Genomic DNA, 19,732 nt, shown 5'->3' on the forward strand with positions numbered 1-19,732 from the left:
GCAGAAAAACGTAATTTTTTTGTTAGCTCAAAAAAGCAGTAGAATGCAAATCAGGGAGTCGAATGAACGGCTCTTTCACCAATGCTATTCGGTTCTCGACGTTCATCAGAAAGAGCCGTTCAAAAAAGAAGAGCCGTTCAAAAAAGAAGAGCCGTTCAAAAAGAAGAGCCGTTCATCAGAAAGAGCCGTTCAAAACAAAAGAGTCGTTCGTCAGAAAGAGCCGTTCATCAGAAAGAGCCGTTCGTCAGAAAGAGCCGTTCATCAGAAAGAGCCGTTCAAAACAAAAGAGCCGTTCGTTGGCGAACAACACGTCCACAGTGCGCATGCGCTGAGGTTTGAATGGAGTTTTGCGCGAGAGAGGAGCTGCCTGAGGGTGAGTTGTTGTGTTCTCGGCCCTAACGGAAACCTGACCAGAACTAACCGAAATCCGCTTTCAGTCGCCCTCCGTTACTTTCATACATCTAGTTACGGTAGTTAGCAAGCTCAAAGCAGGACGCAAAGGAGATGATTCTTTCTAAACGGATAGACTATGAACATTTTGAGACTCAGTAAGTAACGTTAGCCAACAGTACAGTTTTGAAACTGATGGCTAACATAAACACAACAAAGTTAGCTAACTATGTTAGCTTAGTTAACTAGCTAGCTACTGTATAAGTTTTGTAGGTTGCGTTGTACCTATCCCAGGGAGATCATTTGGTTTGGCTCGGGCATTTGTTGTAATTAACTAGTCAGATTTGAGTGCAAGTCATTTACCTTAGCTAGTTAGCAACATGTTAGCTACAACAACAGACGGAAGTAGCGTTAGTGGCAATAGCTAGCTAGGCAGCAAACAGTTGGTCCTTCTTATTCACAGGTCTCAATATTCGACAGACCAAGGAAGTCAAGGAGGTGAGACCGGTGGCTACATCAGGGTAGGCAGCTAGAAGCACAACATTAAAGTACCACTCCTAGTTTCCTTTTCACCTCCAATTAAACACCTTGTTTACTTAATAACAAATGGAACATCTGAATAGGTGGTCCAGGTAAGTCATGACAGCAGAACTCCCTCTTCTTCATTGATCCTTAACACCTTGAAAGCCATACTCTTCATTGATCCTCAACACCTTGAAAGCCATACTCTTCATTGATCCTCAACACCTTGAAAGCCATACTCTTCATTGATCCTCAACACCTTGAAAGCCATACTCTTCATTGATCCTCAACACCTTGAAAGCCATACTCTTCATTGATCCTCAACACCTTGAAAGCCATACTCTTCATTGATCCTCAACACCTTGAAAGCCATACTCTTCATTGATCCTCAACACCTTGAAAGCCATACTCTTCATTGATCCTCAACACCTTGAAAGCCATACTCTTCATTGATCCTCAACACCTTGAAAGCCATACTCTTCATTGATCCTCAACACCTTGAAAGCCATACTCTTCATTGATCCTCAACACCTTGAAAGCCATACTCTTCATTGATCCTCAACACCTTGAAAGCCATACTCTTCATTGATCCTCAACACCTTGAAAGCCATACTCTTCATTGATCCTCAACACCTTGAAAGCCATACTCTTCACTTCATTGATCCTCAACACCTTGAAAGCCATACTCTTCATTGATCCTCAACACCTTGAAAGCCATACTCTTCATTGATCCTCAACACCTTGAAAGCCATACTCTTCATTGATCCTCAACACCTTGAAAGCCATACTCTTCATTGATCCTCAACACCTTGAAAGCCATACTCTTCATTGATCCTTGAAAGCCATACTCTTCATTGATCCTCAACACCTTGAAAGCCATACTCTTCATTGATCCTTGAAAGCCATACTCTTCATTGATCCTCAACACCTTGAAGTTTGCACGTTTCTAAACCCTTTTACTCAACATATTGTTTTACCCTTTAGTGTGTCTATTTTACAGTATTTATACTTGGGATATCGCTTTTCAACAGGAAAAGTTCACAAATCGTTGTCTTTAACTATATCCCTTTCATACACATACCAAAATCCCACACATTTATGGCTGCCTTTTTGTATAATTGAAAGGAATAGGGGTAAGAAAAAAAAACATGATACATTTAAAACCCACGTAAAGAACTAGTCAAGATTCCTGCATTTTCAGACCCTGTAACCAAAATACAGGACTTGGGTCTGTGTGAATGGCTCTGCTTTTGTGCAGGTATATTTTTGACACTTCCATTATTTAAAACACCTCCCTAATTTGAAATGGAAAAACAACGTTTTTTTGGTATTGTAATTAATTATAGGTCATATATCTTAGAAATCTGGAAACACTGGGCCGTTACTTTAACCACCACCCCCCCCCACTCCTCCCAATCTGCTAGTTACCCACTGATATGTATAAAAGGGGTAAATAAGGGACTATTTGAAAGGGGGGTCATGCCTTATATTTTTTACAGGTAATATACCACATCTTCTGTCTGAAATTGCAACTAGCTATTTAGCTACTTCTCCTTCAGACCTTGTTGTTCTGGTCCAGAACAAGGGGGTGTGATCTCCCTGTGTTGCAGGTGAATCTGCAGGGTGTGTGTGTAATGATCTCCCTGTGTTGCAGGTGAATCTGCAGGGTGTGTGTGTAATGATCTCCCTGTGTTGCAGGTGAATCTGCAGGGTGTGTGTAATGATCTCCCTGTGTTGGAGGTGAATCTGCAGGGTGTGTGTAATGATCTCCCTGTGTTGCAGGTGAATCTGCAGGGTGTGTGTAATGATCTCCCTGTGTTGCAGGTGAATCTGCAGTATTGTGTGAGGTGGGGAAGCTCCATGCGTCCATCCAGACTGAGTCACTCAGCCTCCAAAAAGGCCTCTGAAGCCTGGGGCTCCAGTGATCCTGCTGGCCAGCCTGGGATGAGGCGGCGAGGGCAGGGTGAAGGGGCAGGGCCGGGCTGGGAATCTGCTGACTCGAGCATCGTGATCTCGGACGAGGCCACGGATCGCGACCTGATTGACCGTCACCGTGGAAACCACAGTGTCTCAGAATGTGGGTCATCGCCACTAGAGCTGTCAGTCAGCCAGGGGAAGGCTGTGATTGGTGGAAAGGTGACGGGGCAGACGGAACGGGGCGTAGAGTCAGACGCTGAATCCTGCTGCTCATTGGACAGCATTGTCTCTGGCCCATCCTTCATGGTTCAGGCCACTCCACTAACTCTTCCCCCTGGTCTGTGTTTGACCTGTCAGAGACTTCACAGAGAAGCCAAGAGTAGAAGACACACTCCGCTGGACAAACTAACAGACAATGGTGAATACACACAAACACACCCGCCGCGTCAGAGAAGTCCTTCACCGAGTGGTTGCCTAGCAAAACAAACCCACTGAGCAGATGTCTGATTCTAATAGCCCTTCTCTCTGATTGGTCTATCAGATCCCACTTCCTTGTCATGTGACCAATGGGTTCTCATGAAGAAGTGGACACCCAGAAGACCACAGAACGTTAAAGGGTAAGAGAGAGGAGTGTGTGTGTGTGTGTGTGTGTGTGTGTGTGTGTGTGTGTGTGTGTGTGTGTGTGTAACCCACAGTACTGTTGTTGTTATCAGGAGGCTGTGGACCCATCTGGGCCGGATTAGACACAGAGAGCAGACCAGGGGAGAGCAGCCAGCCTGCTCCAGACCGCACATTTTCCTACAGAGGTAAAACACACACACACAACCTGAGGTCACACAGTTAAATAAAGGTTGAATTTAACACACACACACACACACACACACACACACACACACACACACACACACACACTCACAACCTGAGGTCATACAGTTAAATAAAGGTTGAATTTAACACACACACTCACAACCTGAGGTCACACAGTTCAATAAAGGTTGAATTTAACACACACTCACACACACACACACACTCACAACCTGAGGTTACACAGTTAAATAAAGGTTGAATTTAACACAGTGAAGTAACAAACACCTTGTGTGTAGGAACCTGAGGAGATATGAGAGCCAGGCTGTGAGCAGAGGGAGGAAGAGGAAGAAGAGGTCCAGAGGAAGTCGTCAGAGGGCGGGAACATGCATCCAAAGCAACAGTCTCAACCGCAGCGGTCTCCATAGCAGCGGTCTCCATAGCGATCCTGATGGAAAGGCGGTAGGTAGCCCAGATTTGCGTTATTTCACAAAGTTATATCTAGCGCTGTTGTGAACAAATCAAATGTATAGGTCTTTGATAACACTGGTCTTTGATAACACTGGTCTTTGATAACACTGGTCTTTGATAACACTGGTCTTTGATAACACTGGTCTTTGATAACACTGGTCTTTGATAACACTGGTCTTTGATAACACTGGTCTTTGATAACACTGGTCTTTAATAACACTGGTCTTTGATAACACTGGTCTTTGATAACACTGGTCTTTGATAACACTGGTCTTTGATAACACTGGGTCTTTGATAACACTGGGTCTTTGATAACACTGGGTCTTTGATAACACTGGTCTTTGATAACACTGGTCTTTGATACCACTGGCCTTTTGATAACACTGGGTCTTTGATACCACTGGTCTTTGATACCACTGGTCTTTGATACCACTGGGTCTTTGATACCACTGGTCTTTGATACCACTGGTCTTTGATAACACTGGCCTTTTGATAACACTGGCCTTTTGATAACACTGGCCTTTTGATAACACTGGCCTTTTGATAACACTGGCCTTTTGATAACACTGGCCTTTTGATAACACTGGCCTTTTGATAACACTGGCCTTTTGATAACACTGGTCTTTGATACCACTGGCCTTTTGATAACACTGGGTCTTTGATAACACCGGCCTTTGTCTAAATGAAATTCTACTATCCATGTGACATTGTTACATACAGGGATATACAATGACATTTCAAACGATTAAGTTAATAAAACCACAACACTTTTCAGTGTAGTTTTTATGAGGTACGCCCCATAAAAAGACCGGTAGCCTTCACCTGTCTAGCTTGTTGTTTATGTTGGCCAATCAAAGAGGCTCAATGTGTACCAAGTGGAGTGACAGTTCACGAAGGCAATGCAAGATGGAGATAAAGTGAGAAGTAGGCTACATCGAGCACCAACATGTAGGCTGTTGTGTTATCTGTATGGGGTTGTGGAGAAAACACATAATCTGGCCTCAATTAGCCTAGCTAGCTAAATAGCTACTCTAGCCCATGACCTGATGAATAACATTGTTGGTGCTACATGAATGAATGAATGAATTAATCAGAAGTCTACATTTAAACTCAAGTTTTTCACAATTCCTGACGTTTAATCCTAGTAAAAATTCCCTGTTTTAGGTCAGTTAGGATCACCACATTATTTTAAGAATGTGAAATGTCAGAATAATAGTAGAGAGAATTATTTATTTCAGCTTTTATTTCTTTCATCACATTCCCAGTGAGTCAGAAGTTTACATACACTCAATTAGTATTTGGTAGCAATGCCTTTAAATTGTTTCATTTGGGTCAAACGTTTCAGGTAGCCTTCCACAAGCTTCCCACAATAAGTTGGGTGAATTTTGGCCCATTCCTCCTGACAGAGCTGGTGGAACTGAGTCAGGTTTGTAAGCCTCCTTGCTCGCACACGGTTTTTCAGTTCTGCCCACAAATGTTCTATAGGCTTGAGGTCAGGGCTTTGTGATGGCCACTCCAATAATTTGACTTTGTCGTCCTTAAGCCATTTTGCCACAACTTTGGAAGTATGCTTGGGGTCATTGTCCATTTGGAAGACCCATTTGTGACCAAGCATTAACTCCCTGACTGATGTCTTGAGATGTTGCTTCAATATATCCACCTAATTTTCCTCCCTCATGATGCCATCTATTTTGTGAAGTGCACCAGTCCCTCCTGCAGCAAAGCACCCCCACAACATGATGCTGCCAGCCCCGTGCTTCACGGTTGGGGTGGTGTTCTTCGGCTTGCAAGTCTCCCCCTTTTTCCTCCAAACATAACGATGGTCATTCTGGCCAAACAGTTCTATTTTTGTTTCATCAGACCAGAGGACATTTCTCCAAAAAGTACAATCTTTGTCCCCATGTGCAGTTGCAAGCCGTAGTCTGGCTTGTTTATGGCGGTTTTGGAGCAGTAGCTTCTTCCTTGCTGAGCGGCCTTTCAGGCTATGTCGATATAGGACTCGTTTTACTGTCGATATAGATAGTTTTGTACCTGTTTCCTTCAGCATCTTCACAAGGTCCTTTGCTGTTCTTCTGGGATTGATTTGTACTTTTCGCACCAAAGTACATTCATCTCCAGGAGACAGAACGTGTCTCCTTCCTGAGCGGTATGACGGCTGCGTGGTTACATGGTGTTTACTATTGTTGGTACAGATGAACGTGGTACCTTCAGGTGTTTGGAAATTGCTTCCAAGGATGAACCAGACTTGTGGAGGTCTTGGCTGATTTTCTTTTGATTTTCCCATGATGTCAAGCAGAGGCACTGAGTTTGAAGGTAGGCCTTGAAATACATCCACAGGTACACCTCCAATTGACTCAAATGATGTCAGTTAGCCTATCAGAAGCTTCTAAAGCCATGACATCATTTTCTGTAATTTTCCAAGCTGTTTAAAGGCACAGTCAACTTAGTGTATGTAAACTTCTGACCCACAGGAATTGTGATACAGTGAATGATAAGTGAAATAATCTGTCTGTAAACAATTGTTGGAAAAATTACTTGTGTCATGCACAAAGTAGATGTCTTAACCGACTTGCCAAAACTATAGTTTGTTAGCCTGTTATGGCTAGGGGGCAGTATTTTCACGGCCGGATAAAAAACGTACCCGATTTAATCTGATTATTACTCCTGCCCAGAAACTAGAATATGCATATAATTATTAGATTTGGATAGAAAACACTCCAACGTTTCTAAAACTGTTTGAATGGTGTCTGTGAGTATAACAGAACTCATTTGGCAGGCCAAAACCTGAGAAGATTCTGTACAGGAAGTACCCTGTCTGACCATTTCTTGCCCTTCTTGATTATCTCTATCCATTACAGAGGATCTCTGCTGTTACGTGACACTTCCTACGGCTCCCATGGGATCTCAGAAGGCGGCAAAAAGCTGAATTGTGGCTTTGCAGGCTCTGGCTGAAAAACATTAGCGCGTTTGGATAGTGGCCAGTAACAGTACTATGAGGCTCAGGCTCGTGCAGGGATAGCATGCTTTTATTTTCTCTCTCTTTGTACGTTTACACGCTTTCCCGGTCGGAATATTATCGCTTTTTTACGAGAAAAATGGCATAAAAATTTATTTTAAACAGCGGTTGACATGCTTCGAAGTACGGTAATGAAATATTTAGAAATCTTTTGTCACGAAATGCGCCATGCTCGTGACCCTTACTTACACTTCGGATAGTGTCTTGAACGCACGAACAAAACGCCGCTGTTGGAACATAACTATGGATTATTTTGGACCAAACCAACATTTGTTATTGGAGTAGAAGTCCTGGGAGTGCATTCTGACGAAGAACACCAAAGGTAATCAAACTTTTCTAATAGTAAATCGGAGTTTGGTGAAGGCTAAACTTGCTGGGTGTCTAAATAGCTAGCCCTGTGATGCCGGGCTATCTACTGAGAATATTGCAAAATGTGCTTTCACCGAAAAGCTATTTTAAAATCGGACATATCGAGTGCATAGAGGAGTTCTGTATCTATAATTCTTAAAATAATTGTTGTTTTTTGTGAACGTTTATCGTGAGTAATTTAGTAAATTCACCGGAGGTTTGCGGGGGGTATGCTAGTTCTGAACGTCACATGCTAATGTAAAAAAGCTGGTTTTTGATATAAATATGAACTTGATTGAACAAAACATGCATGCATTGTATAACATAATGTCCTAGGGTTGTCATCTGATGAAGATCATCCAAGGTTAGTGCTGCATTTAGCTGTGGTTTTGTTTTTTTTGACATTATATGCTAGCTTGAAAAATGGGTGTCTGATTATTTCTGGCTGGGTAGTCTGCTGACATAATCTAATGTTTTGCTTTCGCTGTAAAGCCTTTTTGAAATCGGACAGTGTGGTTAGATTAACGAGAGTCTTGTCTTTAAAATGCTGTAAAATAGTCATATGTTTGAAAAATTGAAGTTTTCGGATTTTAGAGGAGTTTGTATTTCGCGCCACGCCTATCATTGGATATTGGAGCAGGTGTTCCGCTAGCGGAACATCTAGATGTAATTAACAAGAAATTTGTGGAGTGGTTGAAAAACAAGTTTTAATGACTCCAATCTAAGTGTATGTAAACTTCCGACTTCAACTGTACATACATGCATACATACACATACATCCAGACCAGACAAATACAGAAGGAAAAGAACCAGAAGTCATCTGAAGCCAATCTGACACTAAAAGCAGGTTCATATGGGAGACAAGCCTACATACAACCTGTATACACACACTGTTCTCCTGCTGGTCACAACATACACTACATGTAAGGTAGTCTTGGCTGTAGCCGAGTAGCTTCTCTCTCTGCCTCCGTCTACTCGCTCCCATCTCACCAGCAATAGAGCACTAGCCTCTTCCGCGCGCAGAAGTGCTTAGGTTAAAAACCTTTTATTTTTTAATTATTATTCTGGATATCCGACGCACATTCATGATACTGTTCGCATAGTGAAATTCCCTAGCGGTTAGCGTTAAAGATCCATTGTGTATGTTGTGACCAGCAGGAGAACAGCGATGACAGCGGTCTGGAGCATACATGCAGGGTCCTCACCTTCCAGGTGTTCCCCTCCTCTATTACCATGGAAACCCTAACCCAGGAGGAGGCCACGCCCACACGGGAGGAGGAGCCCAGGAAGAAGAGCGGCAGCTTCAGAACCCAGCTGGCTCAGCTCCGCGCCAACCGCAGCCGTGTCGTCAGGGAAACTCACACATGACTGATGACATCACTGTCAGATTCCAAATATGTTCTTTATTGCCATCGTTGGTTGTTTTTGTCAATTCTCTACCTGCCTCTGCTCAGTTTGTTCTCCTTCAAGCATGGCTGGAGGGAGTAACCATCAAATCTCTTCCATTAGAGGAGACATGCATGGACTTACTATCACACAGTGTCTCTTACACTAGTTGAATCTAGTTTTGAATGTAAATAATAATCAACCTCATTGTTATGTTTCTGTTGAAGTTAGTTATCTGTATCAGATCTTCCCTGTTTGTTTCACACTGAAGAATACAGGTTATTTTATTTAATCTCTTCTGTTCAGACATGAAGTCTCTACTACCAGACACAGCTGGGAAAGTGCCCTCTACTGGTCTGGTCCGTATTCATAAACCTTCTCAGAATAGGACTGCTGATTTAGGACCAGATGAGAGGGGGGTGGGGTCCTGATCCTATTCAGAATGAAGGGACGGGGGACGGGGTCCTGATCCTATTCAGAATGAAGGGTACAGGGGGGGGGGGGTCCTGATCCTATTCAGAATGAAGGGACGGGGGGGTCCTGATCCTATTCAGAATGAAGGGTACGGGGGGTCCTGATCCTATTCAGAATGAAGGGTACGGGGGGTCCTGATCCTATTCAGAATGAAGGGTACGGGGGGGTCCTGATCCTATTCAGAATGAAGGGACGGGGGGGGGGTCCTGATCCTATTCAGAATGAAGGGGCGGGGGGGGTCCTGATCCTATTCAGAATGAAGGGACGGGGGGGTCCTGATCCTATTCAGAATGAAGGGACGGGGGGGGTCCTGATCCTATTCAGAATGAAGGGTACGGGGGGGGGGGGGGGGTCCTGATCCTATTCAGAATGAAGGGTACAGGGGGGGGGGGTCCTGATCCTATTCAGAATGAAGGGACGGGGGGGTCCTGATCCTATTCAGAATGAAGGGTACGGGGGGTCCTGATCCTATTCAGAATGAAGGGTACGGGGGGGTCCTGATCCTATTCAGAATGAAGGGACGGGGGGGGTCCTGATCCTATTCAGAATGAAGGGACGGGGGGGGGTCCTGATCCTATTCAGAATGAAGGGACGGGGGGGTCCTGATCCTATTCAGAATGAAGGGACGGGGGGGGGTCCTGATCCTATTCAGAATGAAGGGACGGGGGGGGGTCCTGATCCTATTCAGAATGAAGGGACGGGGGGGGTCCTGATCCTATTCAGAATGAAGGGACGGGGGGGGTCCTGATCCTATTCAGAATGAAGGGTACAGGGGGGGGGGGGGTCCTGATCCTATTCAGAATGAAGGGTACAGGGGGGGGTCCTGATCCTATTCAGAATGAAGGGACGGGGGGGGGGGTCCTGATCCTATTCAGAATGAAGGGACGGGGGGGGGCCTGATCCTATTCAGAATGAAGGGACGGGGGGGGGCCTGATCCTATTCAGAATGAAGGGACGGGGGGGGTCCTGATCCTATTCAGAATGAAGGGACGGGGGGGTCCTGATCCTATTCAGAATGAAGGGACGGGGGGGGGGTCCTGATCCTATTCAGAATGAAGGGACGGGGGGGGGTCCTGATCCTATTCAGAATGAAGGGACGGGGGGGGGTCCTGATCCTATTCAGAATGAAGGGACGGGGGGGGGGGTCCTGATCCTATTCAGAATGAAGGGACGGGGGGGTCCTGATCCTAGATCAGCACTCCTATTCAGAGATGCTTTTTGAATATTGACCAAGGCTTGACATTCCGATGAATTTGCTAGTGCCAACTGAAAGCTACTGGCCCGAATGGGAAATAATACTGTCCTGGGTCGAGATCTGACATAAACTCAGCAACAACAAAAAACGTCCTCTCACTGTCAACTGCGTTTATTTTCAGCAAACTTAACATGTGTAAATATTTGTATGAACATAAGATTCAACAACTGAGACATAAACTGAACAAGTTGCACAGACATGTGACTAACAGAAATGGAGTAATGTGTCCCTGAACAAAGGGGGGGGTCAAAATCAAAAGTAACAGTCAGTATCTGGTGTGGCCACCAGCTGCATTAAGTACTGCAGTGCATCTCCTCCTCATGGATTGCACCAGATTTGCCAGTTCTTGCTGTGAGATGTTACCCCACTCTTCCACCAAGGCACCTGCAAGTTCCCAGACATTTCTGGGGGGAATGGCCCTAGCCCTCACCCTCCGATCCAACAGGTCCCAAATGTGCTCAATGGGATTGAGATCCGGGCTCTTCGCTGGCCATGGCAGAACACTGACATTCCTGTCTTGCAGGAAATCACGCACAGAACGAGCAGTATGGCTGGTGGCATTGTCATGCTGGAGGGTCATGTCAGGATGAGCCTGCAGGAAGGGTACCACATGAGGGAGGAAGATGTCTTCCCTGTAACGCACAGCGTTGAGATTGCCTGCAATGACAACAAGCTCAGTCCGATGATGCTGTGACACACCGCCCCAGACCATGACGGACCCTCCACCTCCAAATCGATCCCACTCCAGAGTACAGGCCTCGGTGTAACGAGGTGAGCCCCTGGTGAGACAAAACCGCGACTCGTCAGTGAAGAGCACTTTTTGCCAGTCCTGTCTGGTCAAGCGACGGTGGGTTTGTGCCCATAGGCAACGTTGTTGCCAGTGACGTCTGGTGAGAACCTGCCTTACAGCAGGCCTACAAGCCCTCAGTCCAGCCTCTCTCAGCCTATTGCGGACAGTCTGAGCACTGATGGAGGGATTGTGCATTCCTGGTGTAACTCGGGCAGTTGTTGTCATCCTGTACCTGTGCCGCAGGTGTGATGTTCGGATGTACCGATCCTGTGCAGATGTTGTTACACGTGGTCTGCCACTGCGAGGACGATCAGCTGTCCGTCCTGTCTCCCTGTAGCGCTGTCTTAGGCGTCTCACAGTACGGACATTGCAATTTATTGCCCTGGCCACATCTGCAGTCCTCATGCCTCCTTGCAGCATGCCTAAGGCACTTTCACGCAGATGAGCAGGGACCCTGGGCATCTTTCTTTTGGTGTTTTTCAGAGTCAGTAGAAAGGCCTCTTTAGTGTCCTAAGTTTTCATAACTGTGACTTTAATTGCCTACCGTCTGTAAGCTGTTAGTGTCTTAACGACCGTTCCACAGGTGCATGGTCATTAATTATGGTTCATTGAATAAGCATGAGAAACAGTGTTTAAACCCTTTTACAATGAAGATCTGTGAAGTTATTTGGATTTTTACGAATTATCTTTGAAAGACAGGGTCCTGAAAAAGGGAAGTTTCTTTTTTTTGCTGAGTTTATTTTAATAGGCCTACCCAATGGCATTATGCATTGACATTCAAATGATATTTACATAAAATATGTCAGAATAATGTGAACATTGCCTGACTAAATAGACACTATGCTCCTGACACAAACACACTAACAATGTGGCCAGTCAGTCAGTCACAAACACACTAACGATGTGGCCAGTCTGACACAAACACACTAACGATGTGGCCAGTCAGACACAAACACACTAACGATGTGGCCAGTCAGACACAAACACACTAACGATGTGGCCAGTCAGTCAGACACAAACACACTAACGATGTGGCCAGTCAGTCACAAACACACTAACGATGTGGTCAGTCAGTCACAAACACACTAACGATGTGGTCAGTCAGTCTGACACAAACACACTAACGATGTGGCCAGTCTGACACAAACACACTAACGATGTGGCCAGTCAGACACAAACACACTAACGATGTGGCCAGTCAGTCTGACACAAACACACTAGCGATGTGGCCAGTCAGTCAGACACAAACACACTAACGATGTGGCCAGTCAGACACAAACACACTAACGATGTGGCCAGTCAGACACAAACACACTAACGATGTGGTCAGTCAGACACAAACACACTAACGATGTGGCCAGTCAGTCTGACACAAACACACTAACGAGGCCAGTCAGACACAAACACACTAACGATGTGGCCAGTCAGTCACAAACACACTAACGATGTGGCCAGTCAGTCAGACACAAACACACTAACGATGTGGCCAGTCAGTCAGACACAAACACACTAACGATGTGGCCAGTCAGACACAAACACACTAACGATGTGGCCAGTCAGACACAAACACACTAACGATGTGGCCAGTCAGACACAAACACACTAACGATGTGGTCAGTCAGTCACAAACACACTAACGATGTGGTCAGTCAGACACAAACACACTAACGATGTGGCCAGTCAGTCACAAACACACTAACGATGTGGCCAGTCAGTCTGACACAAACACACTAACGATGTGGCCAGTCAGTCAGACACAAACACACTAACGATGTGGCCAGTCAGACACAAACACACTAACGATGTGGCCAGTCAGACACAAACACACTAACGATGTGGCCAGTCAGACACAAACACACTAACGATGTGGTCAGTCAGACACAAACACACTAACGATGTGGCCAGTCAGACACAAACACACTAACGATGTGGCCAGTCAGTCAGTCACAAACACACTAACGATGTGGCCAGTCAGTCTGACACAAACACACTAACGATGTGGTCAGTCAGTCACAAACACACTAACGATGTGGCCAGTCAGTCAGACACAAACACACTAACGATGTGGCCAGTCAGTCAGACACAAACACGCTAACGATGTGGCCAGTCAGACACAAACACACTAACGATGTGGCCAGTCAGTCTGACACAAACACACTAACGATGTGGCCAGTCAGTCTGACACAAACACACTAACGGTGTGGCCAGTCAGTCAGACACAAACACACTAATGATGTGGCCAGTCAGACACAAACACACTAACGATGTGGCCAGTCAGACACAAACACACTAACGATGTGGCCAGTCAGACACAAACACACTAACGATGTGGCCAGTCAGTCTGACACAAACACACTAACGATGTGGCCAGTCAGTCTGACACAAACACACTAACGATGTGGCCAGTCTGACACAAACACACTAACGATGTGGCCAGTCAGTCTGACACAAACACACTAACGATGTGGCCAGTCTGACACAAACACACTAACGATGTGGTCAGTCAGACACAAACACACTAACGATGTGGTCAGTCTGACACAAACACACTAACGATGTGGCCAGTCAGTCTGACACAAACACACTAACGATGTGGCCAGTCAGTCTGACACAAACACACTAACGATGTGGCCAGTCAGACACAAACACACTAACGATGTGGCCAGTCAGTCTGACACAAACACACTAACGATGTGGCCAGTCAGTCAGACACAAACACACTAACGATGTGGCCAGTCAGTCTGACACAAACACACTAACGATGTGGCCAGTCAGTCTGACACAAACACACTAACGATGTGGCCAGTCAGACACAAACACACTAACGATGTGGTCAGTCAGACACAAACACACTAACGATGTGGCCAGTCAGTCACAAACACACTAACGATGTGGCCAGTCAGTCTGACACAAACACACTAACGATGTGGCCAGTCAGACACAAACACACTAACGATGTGGCCAGTCAGACACAAACACACTAACGATGTGGCCAGTCAGACACAAACACACTAACGATGTGGCCAGTCAGACACAAACACACTAACGATGTGGCCAGTCAGACACAAACACACTAACGATGTGGTCAGTCAGACACAAACACACTAACGATGTGGCCAGTCAGTCTGACACAAACACACTAACGAGGCCAGTCAGACACAAACACACTAACGATGTGGCCAGTCAGTCACAAACACACTAACGATGTGGCCAGTCAGTCAGACACAAACACACTAACGATGTGGCCAGTCAGTCAGACACAAACACACTAACGATGTGGCCAGTCAGACACAAACACACTAACGATGTGGCCAGTCAGACACAAACACACTAACGATGTGGCCAGTCAGACACAAACACACTAACGATGTGGTCAGTCAGACACAAACACACTAACGATGTGGCCAGTCAGACACAAACACACTAACGATGTGGCCAGTCAGTCAGTCACAAACACACTAACGATGTGGCCAGTCAGTCTGACACAAACACACTAACGATGTGGTCAGTCAGTCACAAACACACTAACGATGTGGTCAGTCAGACACAAACACACTAACGATGTGGCCAGTCAGTCAGACACAAACACGCTAACGATGTGGCCAGTCAGACACAAACACACTAACGATGTGGCCAGTCAGTCTGACACAAACACACTAACGATGTGGCCAGTCAGTCTGGCACAAACACACTAACGATGTGGCCAGTCAGTCAGACACAAACACACTAACGATGTGGCCAGTCAGACACAAACACACTAACGATGTGGCCAGTCAGACACAAACACACTAACGATGTGGCCAGTCAGTCTGACACAAACACACTAACGATGTGGCCAGTCAGTCTGACACAAACACACTAACGATGTGGCCAGTCAGTCTGACACAAACACACTAACGATGTGGCCAGTCTGACACAAACACACTAACGATGTGGCCAGTCAGTCTGACACAAACACACTAACGATGTGGCCAGTCTGACACAAACACACTAACGATGTGGCCAGTCAGTCTGACACAAACACACTAACGATGTGGCCAGTCAGTCTGACACAAACACACTAACGATGTGGCCAGTCAGACACAAACACACTAACGATGTGGCCAGTCAGTCACAAACACACTAACGATGTGGCCAGTCAGACACAAACACACAATAACGATGTGGCCAGTCAGTCTGACACAAACACACTAACGATGTGGCCAGTCAGACACAAACACACTAACGATGTGGCCAGTCAGACACAAACACACTAACGATGTGGCCAGTCAGTCACAAACACACTAACGATGTGGCCAGTCAGACACAAACACACTAACGATGTGGCCAGTCAGTCTGACACAAACACACTAACGATGTGGCCAGTCTGACACAAACACACTAACGATGTGGCCAGTCAGTCTGACACAAACACACTAACGATGTGGCCAGTCTGACACAAACACACTAACGATGTGGCCAGTCAGTCTGACACAAACACACTAACGATGTGGCCAGTCAGTCTGACACAAACACACTAACGATGTGGCCAGTCAGACACAAACACACTAACGATGTGGCCAGTCAGTCACAAACACACTAACGATGTGGCCAGTCAGACACAAACACACTAACGATGTGGCCAGTCAGTCTGACACAAACACACTAACGATGTGGCCAGTCAGACACAAACACACTAACGATGTGGCCAGTCAGTCTGACACAAACACACTAACGATGTGACCAGTCAGTCAGACACAAACACACTAACGATGTGGCCAGTCAGACACAAACACACTAACGATGTGGCCAGTCAGACACAAACACACTAACGATGTGGCCAGTCAGTCTGACACAAACACACTAACGATGTGGCCAGTCAGACACAAACACACTAACGATGTGGCCAGTCAGTCTGACACAAACACACTAACGATGTGACCAGTCAGTCAGACACAAACACACTAACGATGTGGCCAGTCAGACACAAACACACTAACGATGTGGCCAGTCAGACACAAACACACTAACGATGTGGCCAGTCTGACACAAACACACTAACGATGTGGTCAGTCAGACACAAACACACTAACGATGTGGCCAGTCAGTCAGACACAAACACACTAACGATGTGGTCAGTCAGACACAAACACACTAACGATGTGGCCAGTCAGACACAAACACACTAACGATGTGGTCAGTCAGTCTGACACAAACACACTAACGATGTGGCCAGTCAGACACAAACACACTAACGATGTTGTCAGTCAGTCTGACACAAACACACTAACGATGTGGCCAGTCAGACACAAACACACTAACGATGTGGTCAGTCTGACACAAACACACTAACGATGTGGCCAGTCTGACACAAACACACTAATGAAGTCTGGAACAAGCACAAAAGACTAGATCAACACCCTTCAAAATGAAACATCAGGAAGCAAACCAAAGCCGCTACATTTTTCATGAAATCTGATCAGAAAGGAAATTACGGAATAGCGGTAGAACCTCTAAATCGGCTACCATAACCTCAATGACTTTCCAAGTGCCAAAGAGCCATAACCTCAATGACTTTCCAAGTGCCATAACCTCAATGACTTTCCAAGAGCCATAACCTCAATGACTTTCCAAGTGCCAAAGAGCCATAACGTCAATGACTTTCCAAGAGCCATATCCTCAATGACTTCCCAGGTGCCAAAGAGCCATAAGGTCAATGACTTTCCAAGCGCCGTAGAGCCATAACGTCAATGACTTTCCAAGAGCCATAACCTCAATGACTTTCCAAGTGCCAAAGAGCCATAACGTCAATGACTTTCCAAGCGCCGTAGAGCCATAACGTCAATGACTTTCCAAGTGCCAAAGAGCCATAACGTCAATGACTTTCCAAGCGGCGAAGAGCCATAACGTCAATGACTTTCCAAGCGCCAAAGAGCCATAACGTCAATGACTTTCCAAGTGCCAAAGAGCCATAACGTCAATGACTTTCCAAGCGCCAAAGAGCCATAACGTCAATGACTTTCCAAGCGCCGTAGAGCCATAACGTCAATGACTTTCCAAGAGCCATAACCTCAATGACTTTCCAAGTGCCAAAGAGCCATAACGTCAATGACTTTCCAAGCGCTAAAGAGCCATAACGTCAATGACTTTCCAAGCGCCAAAGAGCCATAACGTCAATGACTTTCCAAGAGCTAAAGAGCCTAGAGGAAATGTCAGATTTTCAAAGTAGGCTATTACATGATGACTGAATTTCGCATCACAAATATTCAACCAAGACTTTGAACTTTTTTATATGGTTTGCATACCCTTTCTTGGCTTTGCATTTACTGGTAGATATAATGACTTGGAACATCTTTCCTGCCACATTCTGTCTTTGGTGAGCTGCTCCACACAACCAAATAACATTCTATTAGTCAAATGCCCCGAATACAACAGGTGTAGACTTTACCGTGAAATGCCCCGAATACAACAGGTGTAGGCTTTACCGTGAAATGCCCCGAATACAACAGGTGTAGACTTTACCGTGAAATGCCCCGAATACAACAGGTGTAGACTTTACCGTGAAATGCTTACTTATTAGCCCTTTCCCAATAATGCAGAGTTCAAAATTAAGAAAATAATTGCTAAAAATAAAAGGAAATAGTAGCACAACGATGCTACATTGAACACAAACGCAACATGCAACAATTTCAACGATTTTACTTTGCAGTTCATATGAGGAAATCAGTCAAATTAAATACATTCATTAGGCCCTAATCTATGGGTTTTACATGACTGGAAATACAGATAAGCATCTGTTGGTCACAGAAACCTTAAAAAAATGGTAGGGGCGTGGATCAGAACCAGTCAGTATCTGTGGTGACCAACATTTGCCTCGTGCAGCGCGACATCTCCTTCACATAGAGTTGATCAGGCTGTTGGTTGTGGTCTGTGGAATGTTGTCTCACTCCTCTTCAATAGCTGTGTGAAGTTGCTGGATATTGGTGGGAACTGGAACACGCTGTCGTACACGTCAATCCAGAGCATCCCAAACATGCTTAACATGTGACATTTCTGGTTGTGGTAAGTATGCGGATCGTGGAAGAACTGGGACATTTATAGCTTCCAGGAATTGTGTACAGATCCTTGTGACATGGGTCCGTGCATTATCATGCTGAAGAGGTGATGGCGGTGGATGAATGGCACGACAATGGGCCTCTGGATCTCATCACGGTATCTCTGGGCATTCAAATTCCCATCAATAAAATGCAATTGTGTTTGTTGTCTGTTATTTATGTCTGCCCCATACCATAACCCCACCGCCACCATGGGGCACTCCGATCACAATGGTTACGTCAGCACACCGCCCGCCCACATGACGCCATACACGTTGTTGTAGACCGTTTTAAAAGGGCATGTCATTTTTTATATGGTTTTCCTCCTTGCCTTTCTTCTCGACAGAAGGGCCTGCTCTCATCCTTCTCCCGGTAGTTGAAGATGACCCTGATGATAATAATAGCCTCGAAAGTGAACCTAAACTATACCGAAACTAATTCCACACATATAACAATAGATTAAATAAATGAAGTGGACTAAAATATGATGGGGGAGAATGGATGAGTTGATGAGGGGAAGCGAACGATGCATAATTATATAATCACCAATTAAAACGGTCTACAACAGCGTGTATGGTGTCGTGTGGGTGGGCGGTAAGGTTGTGAACAGAGTGCCCCGTGGTGGCGGTGGGGTTATGGTATGGGGCAGACATAAATAACAGACAACAAACACAATTGCATTTTATCAATGGCAATTTGTCATATGAGGAGAAATAATGAAGATAAATTGTAGATAAAACGTATCGGTGCTCATCGGCCATTGGACATAAACATTACACAAGTGCAGTTTGCCACATCAATCAATCCAGCATGACTTCTGCCGACCTGAAGATCACTGACGTCATCACGAGTTCCCAGTTGTCTTGAAAAAACATAAATCCAGAGAATGCCAGACTTTGATGGCATAATTTGCCCACGAAGGACCGCCACAACATTTTCCTGTTCAAGTGAGCACAGCACAAGGTGAGTCCAAAAAATGTATTGTATGCTGCTGCATACATTATGTAATATGCCAGGGCTGCATACTGTTGCTAAGAAAGCAATTCTAAGTGTATGTTGTTAGTACCCCATGTGCCTCACCCTAATAATGGGGTCCTTTTCCCCCCTCTTAATTTCACCTACTGTTCTGACTTGGTGGTGCACATGTAGCCTATAGCCTGTTTTAGAGAAATGTAATCATTGAATGTTATTAGAGCTTTCATTGTCTGCTTATATGCCCCCTTTATTTATCCTACGGTTCTGACTTGGTGTACAGGGAGAACACTGTAAGAACGGCCGGCCCATGT

The 19,732-nt window shown here is 45.4% G+C and overlaps 1 protein-coding gene across 3 annotated transcripts in view; it reads left to right on the plus strand.

The window, feature by feature from the left end:
• Positions 1-380: 380 nt before the first annotated feature.
• Positions 381-19,732, plus strand: part of LOC115170269 (uncharacterized) — a 46,952-nt gene continuing 27,600 nt past the window's right edge. Inside the window, exons 1-7 of one of the 3 annotated variants that reach the window (XM_029726682.1) lie at positions 381-548; positions 854-911; positions 2,737-3,247; positions 3,371-3,446; positions 3,543-3,635; positions 3,933-4,095; positions 8,624-9,146. In XM_029726682.1, coding sequence (XP_029582542.1) covers positions 505-548; positions 854-911; positions 2,737-3,247; positions 3,371-3,446; positions 3,543-3,635; positions 3,933-4,095; positions 8,624-8,836 — 1,158 coding nt within the window. In that variant the 5' untranslated portion in view covers positions 381-504 and the 3' untranslated portion in view covers positions 8,837-9,146. Of the gene's footprint in view, positions 549-853; positions 912-2,736; positions 3,248-3,370; positions 3,447-3,542; positions 3,636-3,932; positions 4,096-8,623; positions 9,147-19,732 lie in introns of those variants that run through there. The other 2 variants (XM_029726683.1, XM_029726681.1) reach the window with 2 other exon arrangements.

The sequence above is a fragment of the Salmo trutta genome, chromosome 31, assembly GCF_901001165.1.
Source record: "Salmo trutta chromosome 31, fSalTru1.1, whole genome shotgun sequence".
Taxonomy (NCBI): Eukaryota; Metazoa; Chordata; class Actinopteri; order Salmoniformes; family Salmonidae; genus Salmo; species Salmo trutta.